General features: G+C 39.9%; 1 protein-coding gene across 1 annotated transcript in view; it reads right to left on the bottom strand.

Moving 5' to 3' along the window:
* APOO (apolipoprotein O) overlaps nucleotides 1-12,750 on the bottom strand; it is a 55,766-nt gene that overhangs the window by 19,848 nt on the left and 23,168 nt on the right. The window contains exons 2-5 of the mRNA XM_046673723.1: nucleotides 12,450-12,557; nucleotides 11,177-11,296; nucleotides 8,325-8,379; nucleotides 4,939-5,034 (exon numbers count right to left, since the gene is read on the bottom strand). Coding sequence (XP_046529679.1) covers nucleotides 4,939-5,034; nucleotides 8,325-8,379; nucleotides 11,177-11,296; nucleotides 12,450-12,557 — 379 coding nt within the window. The remainder of the gene's footprint in view (nucleotides 1-4,938; nucleotides 5,035-8,324; nucleotides 8,380-11,176; nucleotides 11,297-12,449; nucleotides 12,558-12,750) is intronic.

Below are 12,750 nucleotides of genomic sequence, written 5' to 3'. Positions count from 1 at the left end.
GGGGCTGCAGCAGAGCAGGGAGCAGAATGTCCCCAGCAACCCAGAGATGGCAGGGACTGTGGAGGAGGATTAGGCCACCAGGGATAAGGACAGGGACAAATGCAAGTCCTGTGCATGGACTAGGTGATCCTCTCCTTCCTCCAAGCCATCTCCGGGGACAACTGCCTGTGGCCAAGCAGTCTCTCCCGGCCAAATTTTAAAAAGGGGGGCCGGGTATCTCCAAAGAAATGCCAGGGATTTCTTGCTGAGAATCAACAGAGCTTGCGTATGAGCGCGCACAGGTCAGTGCTCAAGAATACAGCCTTCCTCACGTAGGCACTGGGTGTAGGCACCTCCCATATAACGTCAGTTCCTGTCCAGCTCACCCTGAGGTAGAAGTTGCCTGCCAGCAAGCCCAGTCTGGGCACAAAAATTTCTTATTAGCATTTCAATCGCTTTGTTCTTAAACATGATTGGACAGCCAAGGATCACTAGTCGTTTAAAGAAAGCCTGAAACATAAAAGAGAAAGATCAAGACAAGCAAGAAGTAAAAAATGACCCCATAGGAAACAGAAGAACTTAAAAAGACAACTAAACCTGTTATTAAGTATCATTGAATCAATTCAAGATGCTACTACATTAAAAGAAAAAAAGAGTTCCATGAAGAAGGAATGTTCAGAGAACAAAAGAAAGAGTTCTTGGAAACGACCAAAGTAAAAAAATTCAAGAATTCAATAAAATAATCAAGAAAATATAAGAGACATATAGGGTCATCTTAAATGACTCAATCATTAATTAATATGAGTTCAGGAAGGAAAAAGTATGAGTAAATTTTCAAAGAAACACAAGATAGATTATCTTCCTCCAGCTGGAGGCTACAAGCCACCAAAATGCCCAACCAAGGAATGAAAGCATCCATATGTAGTTAGAGATTAAGAGACAATCCTCAAAGCTTCTAGGGACAAAAAAATGAATCACTTCAGAAGGAACAAGCATTCAGCCTGGCTATTGACTCTCATATCTTTAACGCCAGATGCTAGAAGACATGACCTTCAAAGTTTTGATGGAAACAAATTCTACACCCAACCAAACTATCACTTGGTATGAAGGCAGAAAGCAATTTTCTGATTTGCAAGGACTTGGAAAGTTTACCTCCAACACAGACTTTTTTTGAAAGTGACTTAAGCATGTAGTTCAACAACAAGGCAGAGCAAACCTAGGAGAAGACTACATGGAACCCAGGAAAAGGGGGTCAAACCCAAGAGAGCATGGAACCACATCCCAAGACAACAGCAGTGCTGAGGCTCAGTTCAGACTGAGAGAGGATGTGGAGCCCCGGAAAAAGGGGCATCAATAGAAAAGAGAGCAGGATGCAGAACTGGGAGAAACCTGAGAATGAGGTTAAGAGAATTGGAAGAGGGTAAAACATGAGAATGCACGTGGACTTGACACGAGAAATAGTCTCCCCTGAGAGAGGCACAGGGTTTTTGACATGGGATGTGTATAGATGCTAGTGCAATGTACATTACTAATACTTACACAGTCAGAATAATCTAAGTGCCGTTTATGGTTTTAAACTTTAAACAGATAAATCCCCAAAGATGGAACCGGGGTTACAGAAGAGAATACAAATGTTACCAACCTAGACTATTAATAAATTAGGGTTTCTCTCCCTGTCTTATTGCCTTGACTGAAAGGATATAACCACTCTAGAAGAGAAAACCCTGTTACACTCCTGGGATCCCACCTGCACACCTGAAGCTCTAAGCAACTGGGCAGCTGACACACATGAGGACCAGGTGAAGAGCAGCAGAACTGCCAGTCAGGCATTTTTCACTCCTCTAGGGAAAGCTGATAAACAGCAGCTCTTGGGCCTCCAGGTCCCAGTGGTTCACACAATGAGCTGGGGGCCCCAGAACTTCAGGAAGGAAACACAACCCCCTGCCTCTGTCCCCATTTTCATGCCCACACCTCCGAAGAAGCCAGTGGTGTCGGCTGTAAGTTATCAGCACTGCCAGAGAGAAACACTGGCTGCCAGTGGTGGGGGAGCCACCAGAAGGCAATAATAGTGGGCAACAACCCCCCGCCACTCTGGAGTGGCCAGGCTGGGCCCACTTCCTCTGAATATCTATTCATTTCTCTTCCCAGAGAGGCGTCTCCTGTCACCACCAAAGTCATGGCCATCCTCATCAACTGAGGCAGCCTACCTTAGCAGATACACTCAAGAAACCCTACCATATGATTCAGCAATCCCTCTTTTGGGTATACACCCAAAGGAAGTGAAATCAGTATCTCAAAGAGCTATCTGCACTCCCACGTTCATTGCAGCATTAATCACAATAGCACAAATTAATCACAAAACACAGAAACAATCTAAGTGTCTGTCAATGGATGAAAGGATAAAGAAATTGTGCTCTCTCTATACAATGGAATATTATCCGGCCCTAAAAAAGGAGACCCTTCCATTGCAACAACATGGATGAATCTGGAAGACATTTTGCTAAGTGAAATAAGTCAAACACAGAAAGAAAAAAAAACTGCACAATCTCACTGACACGTGGAATCTAAAAAAGTCAAACACCTAGAAGCAGAAAGTAGAATGGTGATTACCAGGGCTGGGGGAGATGGAGAAATGTTGGTCAAAGGGTGCAAACCTGCAGTTACGTAGGATGAATAAGTCTAGAGATCTAATGGATAGCATGGTGACTATAGTTAATGACATTGTACTGAATACTGGAAATTTACTAAGGGAGTAGACTTCAGGTACTCTCATCACACACCCAAAAAGGTTACTATATGAGAAGATAGGTTAATTAGCTTGACTGTAGTAACCATTTCACTATGTACATGTATATCAAAACATCATGTTGTACACTTTAAATATATACAATTTTTATTAAAAAAATAAAATTAAAAACGTTAGACTGAAAAGAAAGAAAAAAAAAGAAACCCTACCAGAAGGGACCTTCTGAGCCCATCCTGCTGCTGCCAGCATAGAGGACCACCTATCTGGAGGGGCCTGCGACCCATTCCAGCCACTCATAAACCTAGCTACCATCCCACTCATCTTGCTTAGTGACCCCTGCGACGCTGTTCACCTCAGGCCCTTCTACCCCATTACCTATGGGAAAAGACCTGTCGTTGAGCACGTGTACTTTTTTGAAACAGAATTAAGCTTTCAAATTAATACTACCAAGTCCTCCCAGGAAAAGGAAAAAGAGAGAGGAACAAATAAACAAGCAAACAAAAAGAAAGGAATAGGACCCGCAGCAGTGGGTGTCCTCATGCTGCTCTTCTGCTCAGGACAGCACAGTCCCCAAACCTCGTCAGGATGGTCACCCCAGTGAATGTCCGGGGGATAAACACTCGACAGTGTAGGAACATACACAGGCACACGCAGGGAGTTTTCTGTAGGGCTGCAAGACTCCCTCATGTGCTGCAACCATGGAGGCCGGGGGAGGGGGGAGCTCATCTCACTCGATTCTACATTCCCAGCTCCCTAACAGTAGCCAAGATTCCAACCCCCTGGCCGTGGGATCTTCATAAATTCCAAACTATCTAAATAAGACAGGAATGCTTTTCTGGACAGCTTTGCAGAAACAAGGGTGGAAAAGTTGGTTCAACTATTTCGCAAGTTGATTGGTAAAAATGAACTCTAAATTTAATTTTCATTATTCTGTACAAGATGGGAGGAGGGCACAGGAACTAGGACAGGAGTTCATTCCACAGGCTGGGGGACTGGCACCAGTGCAGCATTTGCCAGATTCTAAAATAATGGTTAAGGCACGCATAGAAAACACTTTTTAAATTGGAGGAATGGGACCAAATTAGTTTCTATAGTTATCTTTTATGGGGGTCTCATTACAGGGTTCATAAACTTTCTATTTTAGGAATTTTTGTAAAGTCTGAATTTTATAACAAACATTTATTTTACAATCAGTGAAACTTCAAGTAGTTCATAAAAAATTAATCTCATTATAGTGATATATTTTATCATCCTTTATTTCCTATAAATGTTTTGTAATCCAGTAGTGTAATGTAGCAATATTTTTAAGTTGACATTTGTTAGCTTTTAAGTGTTTTAAAAGTTTTGATATCATCACTGACTGAAGCTATGACACATCAAGAAATTAATAAAATCTTTATGAAATCACTCTTCTATTTACTGTGATTAATAGCCTGATCTTAATAGTAAAACATTAAGAAACAGTTTCTCAGGTGTGATAGACTTTGGTTAACAAAAGTTCACTCTGCACCAAAGAGCGACAGTAATTTGATCAAGTAAATGTGCCTATGAAGGATTATTTTATTGTTTTTGTTTTTGCTAAAGAAGATTCACCCTGAGCTAATATCTGTTGCCAATCTTTCTCTTTTTGTATGTGAGCTGCCATGACAGCATGGCCACTGACAGACAAGTGGTGTAGGTCCACGCCCAGGAACCGAACCCGAGCCGCTGAAGCAGAGCACACCAAACTTAAACACTAGGTCACTGGGGCTGGCCACTAATTTCTTTTTTTAACCAAGAGTATACAATTTCGGGGCAGGCCTGGTGGTGTAGTGGTTAAGTTTGCGCACTCTGCTTTGGCAGCCTGGGGTCCGCAGGTTCGGATCCCAGGCGTGGACCTAGCGCCACTCATCAAGTCACGCTGCGGCAGCATCTCACACAAAATAGAGGAAGATTGGCCCAGATGTTAGCTCAGGGCCAATCTTCCTCACCAAAACAAACAAACAAACAAAAAGAGTATACAATTTCTTTCGTTTTATTTTTTTAAAATTTCTATATATGCTTAAAATCAAATATACTGGAGAAAACAAGCATATCAATTATATACTAAGAAGGGCATATTCAGGAACCAAGTCATTATTTGGAAAACATAAATGAAAAAAAAGAACCAAATATGTATCTTCTCTCTCCCTTATGAGCTGTTTAAGAAAAAAAACCCACAAAATTTCACCTACCTCTAGCCAAAAGGAGTCCAACAATGCCAGCAAAACCAATAACACCAAGTCTTGGAAAAAATCCAGGAGGTGCATTTTGGAGATATTCATAGCTGTCTACAATAGAATCAGATCGGGAAACAATTCCATAAATTGCTCATTGAAAAACAAAACAAAACAAATCTTACATATAACTCGTGTATATATAGTATCAAATGCTTTTCAAATAATGTATTTTTTGCTTTCTGCTAATACACTTCTTTTCAACACGTTCTTTTTATGTGATGTATAAACATGATTTACTATTCACATAGCAAGTATCCAATTTTCAAACACTTTTGGTCTGACAACCTACTGACAATAATGTTAGCTTACTTTCATATTCCTGAAGACAACAGGTCTAAATCAACTATTTGCAAGGGGAGAAATACAAATACAGGGATCTCTTTCTATCCAAATTTGTTATCCAAACACAGAAATAGAATCGATTTGCATAAACTTTTGGACAGATCTGTTGCTATCTGAAGCTTTGCTGCTTGCTCTGTGAAATTCAGGAACCAGACACATTAAACTCAGGGAAAATAGTCTCCTTTGCCATCTGAACTCATTATTCGAACTCAAGAACAGAATAATTTTGGCTAATAAAGGAAACTCGTAGTGCAAGTATATATGGGAAATAATCATTGTTGATAGTGATAAGATAAACCAAAACAAATGCAACACGTGAGCCAGCTGCCATGCCTGAATACGCCTTACGACCTAATTGACACAATGCCTCCTCTCCACGGAGCCAATCCCATCAAATAAGAGCCAGTTGAAGTCTTACCTCCTCAAATAAGCCTTTCCTATGCTCACCAGCCCACACTTCTCTTCCTCCTCTAAAGTACCATCATATTCATTCTCTGTACCATCATTTGGCACCTAATCCTATAGCACCCTGTGTTTAATTATTCAGAGGTGTATTTTATGTCTCCTCAAGGAGAACATACACTCCTTGTATGGTGGAATGCTTAGACTTCTATGTTATTTTCCCTCAGTGGTAACAGTGGATGCTCATTCAACAGATAATTTATTAAAAACATTGCTAGGAGTTGATGGATACTGAACAAATTAACAAATGGATTTCAGCTAGATCATGACTTAAAAAGCCTTCATGCCTCTCTCTCAAGCCTATCTTCAGCACTCCCTATCTGCTTCCAGTTCCTGGCACATGCAACACTGAGTCACCCCTCCCAGCCTTGATCATGCTGCCCTCTCTGTGTGGAATGCCACCCAAGTCCCACTCCCACATTTTGGTGTGGCTAACTCTGTTCCTTCAAGATTCATTTCAGAATTCCTTCCCCAACTGCTCCCATCTCCCCAGTCCCTATTAAACTAGGCTCCTTCCGATATACTTTTGATAGTGGTCTGTGACTGTCTCTGTATTTGTGCTAGTATGAGTAATTTATTATATGCACTTCAGTGGTCATGACCACTGTCTTAATCAGCCTCGACTGTCAATGCCTGCCACATTGGTGACTTAACAAATGTACGCTGAACTGAACTAATTAAAATACTGAATAATTCTCTCTCCCAGATAACACCAGACACATGCCAGTTTTCTTTTTCCTGGGTTATTTGACAAATGTGGCAATCATTTTAAATACTATTATAGGGCTTGTGCTGTTAGCACTAATTCCTGTCTGGTCTTTTACTTATTTTGCCTTTAACCTAGTTTTTACTTTCCATCTTCTTGCCTGAGTCATTGAGGCAATTTTCTACTTCCCTTTATTTTTGCCTACAGCACAGTGTTCTCAATTCTAGAAACGCACACAGAGCAGTTGATAGAAGGACACTCAAATGGCCTTGGTGAGCTGAGCTGAAGTGGGTAATTCACAAAGAAATGGGAAAGAAATTATGCTATAAGATTGCCTGAAGCCGAAGCCCAGCTTCTGCTAATGTGTCTTGGCTGTGATCAATGGGAAATGGGACTGACTGTGTTGGCAGACAACACCACAATTCATAAGGGAACGTTTCTTCTTAAGAGTGTTCGCAGTAACCACAAGTCCAAGAGAAGAAAAAAGCCTTATATTGTAAATAAGGCCTACTGCTATGAATCAATGGGACATGATAGGTGACAACGAAGAGACCTCCTCAGTCACACATGTACAGATAAAAGATGAGGAGTTCTTTAGTTTCCTCAGGTAAAAAATGAAGGCAATAAAGTACCTGTCAGAGTTGTTATGAGGAATACATAAATTAATATTTCTAAAGCACTTAGACTAGTACCTGGCACATAATAAGCACTAAATGTGTTTATTAAATTAATAAAATTAAGATATTACTTATTAACATACATGAATAATTTAACGAACTGGTAGGTTATTAATATGTCTGTCTTCAAATGAAAAATTTATTTATTTATCTCGTACTCTCAAGGGTATTAGCACATCAACATACTATGATGATTTTCGAAAAGAAATAAATTGTATTCACGTTTATTTTACTCCATCGTTGAAACAAACACTTGTAAAACTAAGAGTGTGATTTGCCCAGATGGCCAATAAGGGGAATGAAATATGATCACTGTCTATTAATTTACCAGTTCCTCACTGAGATTAGTCAGAGTAGAGACTGTGAACCCAGTTTATGAGTGCATGTGATAAGTGGATGTGAAAAAACACACCCAGGACAATAAAAACCAAATGAAAAAAAATGTAAGAGGCTGGCCCAGTGGCGCAGCAGTTAAGTTCGCACGTTCTGCTTCTCGGCGGCCCAGGGTTTGCCGGTTCGCATCCCAGGTGTAGACATGGCACTGCTTGGCAAAAGCCATGCTGTGGTAGGCGTCCCACATAGAAAGCAGAGGAAGACGGTCACGGATGTTAGCTCAGGGCCAGTCTTCCTCAGCAAAAAGAGGAGGATTGGCAGCAGTTAGCTCAGGGCTAATCTTCCTCAAAAAAAACACAAAAAACTAAGAACACTACTAATTATGCAATGAGGGCTTTCGTAGTCATATCAGCCCAGTTCCTTCCTGCCTCTAAACTTCTATAACATGTATTAATAGCTGTGCAAATGAGCTATCCTGATTCTGAACACCTACCAATGAGCTAGTGTGGGTTAGTGCGAGTTACAGATGGACAGTGCACTGGGAAATAGATTTAAAGAAAAAAAATCCACAGTGTATCTACACTTGCCAGGCCAACAAACCTAACGATCTTGAAGAGACTTACCTGAGTGTTTGGGGACACTAGTCCTCCAAAATCTGATGAAAACAATAAATTTTCTTTCCAGAAAAATCCACATAGCTCTAAAATTCTGCATATAATTTTAAGAATTCACATATCCCCTGGAGCCCATCCATGGTATTCCAGGTGAAGAGTCCAATGTTAATGAAGAAACTGATTATGCCTAATTAAAAATCAACTTACCTAACCCCCATTGAACCAAACTTTGCATCTTGGGCTTAGTTTGGGAATACGTTTCCTAAAAAGGTGAAAGAAAAATAATAAGTAAGATTTGCTGATAAGTAAAAATATATATTTGTGAGTAATTATCTGTCGTTACTGAATAATTATCATGTTATTAACACTTTTTGAACAAAGGGATATACTGTCTGTCTGGGGGGTTTTGTGTTCTTTTTTCTTTTGTAATTTCCCCTTCACCACAAATTGCTCAGCAGAATGGCTCATTATTGCCACAGGAAGCAAAGATTTCAAGTAGAATGGTTTCAACAACCCAGCCTTTTCATTCTTCCATTAAAATTGAAGAGAATGGACAAAAATCAATCCCCTTGATAATTAAAGTGGCCATCCCGTTCCTGTGAGATTAAATCTACCCTTCATATTAACTCTACTTCCTGATTTGCCAGGATCTGAAAACTGCCCATTTGAAGCAGGAATGACTAGCTTTAAGGGGACAAAGGAGTCTATATTCAAGTTTGGAGAGACCCTTACCCAATCCTGAAGCAGATGAAGTGTTAACGTTCTCTTAACAACAACAACAACAATAAAAGGTTTTGTACATGAATATCAGATGATCCTAAAGAAAACAAGGGGCCAACTAGAAGGTACCCACCTTTAAGAAGTCTATGGTGAAGATGGGAAAGGAGATATGTGGGAATCAGAAGGTATCAGAACCAGTTGCCACTTGGAAAAGGATTTGTTTTATTTAATTCAGTTCAAATCAGAACAACTTATCCTAATACTGTTAAATGGCCTTAAATAATAAATGCTGAATTTGGGGGAGGACATAAAAAACATAAAAAAACTGAGTATCACTTCATTAAAATCCATTATTGGTTTTTTCTGCTCATAAAAAAAAACAAAAACTACAGATCAATGTCTAGAGTGACTGCTCACTTCTTTTGCTAGCACAATCTTTTTACTATGAAGAAAAATTAAATCAGTTCTTGAAGAAAGGGGCTAGAAACTGTTGGCCTGAAAAAGGAGCCAGCAATCAGAAATCATTCTATAGGAAAATAAAACCATCATAATCACGAAAAAGCTTTTTTATTTAGAAGTAGTGCAAATAAACATGTTGATAACTATTTTATTATCTAGAGAGGTATTTTGCTGCACTGAGTATCATGTACAAACAAAAAAGTTAAAAATAAAGAGCAACCTTAGGTTGAAAGGTAAAGAGATAAAGCACTTTTATGATTAAAAAAAAAAAGAGAGAGCGAGCCAGCCCTGATGGCCTAATGGTTAAAGTTTGGCGCGTTGTGCTTTGGCGGCCCAGGTTCAGTTCCCAGGCATGGAACCACCCCACTCATCTGTCAGTAGCCCCGCTGTGGCAGCAGCTCACATAGGAGAACTAGAAGAACTTACAACTAGAATATACAACTATGTACTGGGGCTTTGGGGAGGGGGAAAAAAAAAGAGGAAGATTGGCAACAGATGTTAGCTCAAGGCAAATCTTCCCAGGCAAAAAAAAAAGCGAGAACTAACAGTAGTCATGCCTACGTGACACAAAAATATTTGCACAAATTTGCTGCCCTTATCTTCACCATCAGCAGATGGTTTGAAAATCTTCTAGAACAAGAGAATACTGTCTAAGCATTTTACAACACATTATATATAAACTCTTTAGTTATTTCATAACTCAATAATATGACTATGATATTTAAGTGTAATGACAATTTATACTGTTGATACAGTCTATGTTTCCTGTATTCTTTCTAAATGATGAACAAAAGTTCAGCACTGCCATAGACAGTGGAAAAATTTTAAAACAAGTTCTGGATGAAAATTGAGTTTGTAAGTCTCAAGCAAAGTAAACCTAGACCATGTCACACATACCTACATACTTTTTACTAATTTGTACAAAATCAAGATCAGGCACAGCAAACAGATGTATGTAAATGAAAGCAGATTGTAAACTTCAGTTTCAGATGTTAAAAATCGCAGAAATGTTTTCACAAACATAATGACAAACGCCTGATCTAAAACCTGAGCAGTGGCAGAAGCCAATCTGTATATGTAGTTCTTTAATCTTTGGGGCAAACAGTTCAGTACTCAAATATGCAATTTCACCCTTTTTTAGTTATCTACCCTCCTGTTAATAGCATTCAAAATGCTCTGTAACCATTCCCGTTTAAAGTAATATTGATTTGTAGATTCTCTGGGAGGAGAAAAACTTCGCAATTTTGATATAAATGTTTACATTGTATCCTTTTTCTTCTACTACAGTTCCAGCCCCATATCCTCCTCTTGTAGAAGATAATATTTTCATAGCTGTGACCAACAAGATAGATACCACCAGCCCTCCGCTCTCCAGTCAATGTGCCACACGCTGCCCAGTGGGAGGGACATTTTCTCCGCAGCTTTGACAACAGCTGCCACCAGGAAGCTAGGGCTCGCTGCTCCCCCTCAGAGATGGCACTGATGAACACTTGTAAGTGGGGCACTCTTAAGTTGGGGTCCTTTATCGTGCCCTTTTCTAAGAAGATGCAGCCAGGGGCCAGCCCAGTAGCGCAGCAGTTAGGTGCACACGTTCCACTTCGGCGGCCCAGTGTTTGCCAGTCTGGATCCCAGGTGCAGACATGGCACCGCTTGGCACGCCATGCCGTGGTAGGCATCACACATATAAAGTAGAGGAAGATGGGCACAGATGTTAGCTCAAGGCCAGTCTTCCTCAGCAAAAAGAGGAGGATTGGCAGACGTTAGCTCAGGGCTAGTCTTCCTCAAAAAAAATAAATAAATAAAAACATGCAGCCAATATAGACTTTTCACTATTGACTCTAAAAAGAAATGTGTTCACTCCATTTTCAGAACAGCTGTACCTGACACCAACTTGTATATGGCTTGCAATAATGTCGGAGATGTGAGATGCTTTCTTCAAGTTGGGTCCTTGGCTCCTCCACATATTTAGATTGACCTTCAGGAACAGAGTAGAGTGAAAGCTGCATACATTAAACAACAAAACAAAAAGAAATTGAAAAGTGTATACAGTAATGAGATAACCTAATCAATTATTAAATTTGTAAGCATCATATTTCTAATAATTCATGAACTGCAGTGACTCTAAGGGTTACGTGCACCCTGAACCTTGCTTCAGAGGATCTTTGCACCTTACTTATTTCCTGAATCAATAAGAACAAGGCCAAGAAGGCGGGGCTAAAGTGTCTGATCCTCCTCCCCTACTGGTAGCAGACAAAGCAGCACCTTCTCTCCATTTTATATACTGGTATTTGGTATTCCACCTTGGATTGACTTTGGAAAAAGGATCCTATTACTTTAAAGACTGGGTGGGAGTTGGGGTGAAAGAAATATTTGAGAGTAATTGAAGAGCATTTTACTTAGTTCAAATGATCAGTCTGGTGCTAATCAAAGCAAGATAGCAAGTTTGTTCCCCACCCAGAGAAGAAAGTTTTCACAGCCACTACTGGCTCCTTCTTCATGCTCAAAAATGCCACTGTTCCCAGGCCTGAGAAGAAGAGAGTAAAGGGCAAGAGATAAGCTAATTAGCTTTATGCAAACACCATTCAAGTAACCCCACTCATTACTGAAGGTAGATCTTTATGTCACACTTTACTCAAAGTCAAAAGAAACCAAATATCCAAAATAATCAGTGGGGAGTACAGACAAAAAAGACTGTTAACAATGGAGAGATTTCTTGTTTTATTTATTTAGTATTTATTAAGCATCTACTTATGAGACTCTAATCTAGCCAAGAAGCCGAATGAGCTCAGGTCTTTAACTTCTGAAACAAGGAAAAATATGAATATTTTCTTGGCTTGCTAAGCAGCCTAGAATCAGGCAGATCACTCAGAAGCAAGTTGTGCTTACAATCTACTGGGCCATAGCAGATTCCTCACTGAAAATCTAGACAACATTCCTTAATTATGCCCTTAGCTAAGGACCATTAATTAAAGTTTATACGTTGAAAAAGCCATTGTCTAGTAGCTTCCCACAAAGAAAAACAAACCATAAGGAAATATATTTCCCTTTAAATATCTTCTAAACTGCCATATCTTTCCAATATACGATCTGTATACTTCCTCTAGTAACTAAATCAGAAGTTCAAAATATATCACAACATGAACAGCATGTTACCTCATTAACCTTCACCGAAGTTTTGTGAGGTGAGTCCTTTTTCGGTGAGGCGTAGACTTTGAAGGTGAGCAGACTCAGGCTGGCCGGCCCCAGGGACCGCTGAATTACCTGAAACACAGAAGCAATCTTAAACCCAAAGCTACAAACTGAATGTGCATAACGTGAGCACGTTTATAACCTCAGCCACTCTTGCCCTGAAAAGCTGATTGTGCTTTATGAGAAATAAATGTACTCCTGAAGTTTCATGGAAGTCAGAACCTAAAAAACATGTTCTCACAGACTTACAATTTCAGGTCATCTT

Source organism: Equus quagga, chromosome 10, assembly GCF_021613505.1.
Source record: "Equus quagga isolate Etosha38 chromosome 10, UCLA_HA_Equagga_1.0, whole genome shotgun sequence".
NCBI lineage: Eukaryota > Metazoa > Chordata > Mammalia > Perissodactyla > Equidae > Equus > Equus quagga.
The sequence above is the reverse complement of the archived record's forward strand: the minus strand, read 5'-3'. Positions and strand labels throughout refer to the sequence as shown.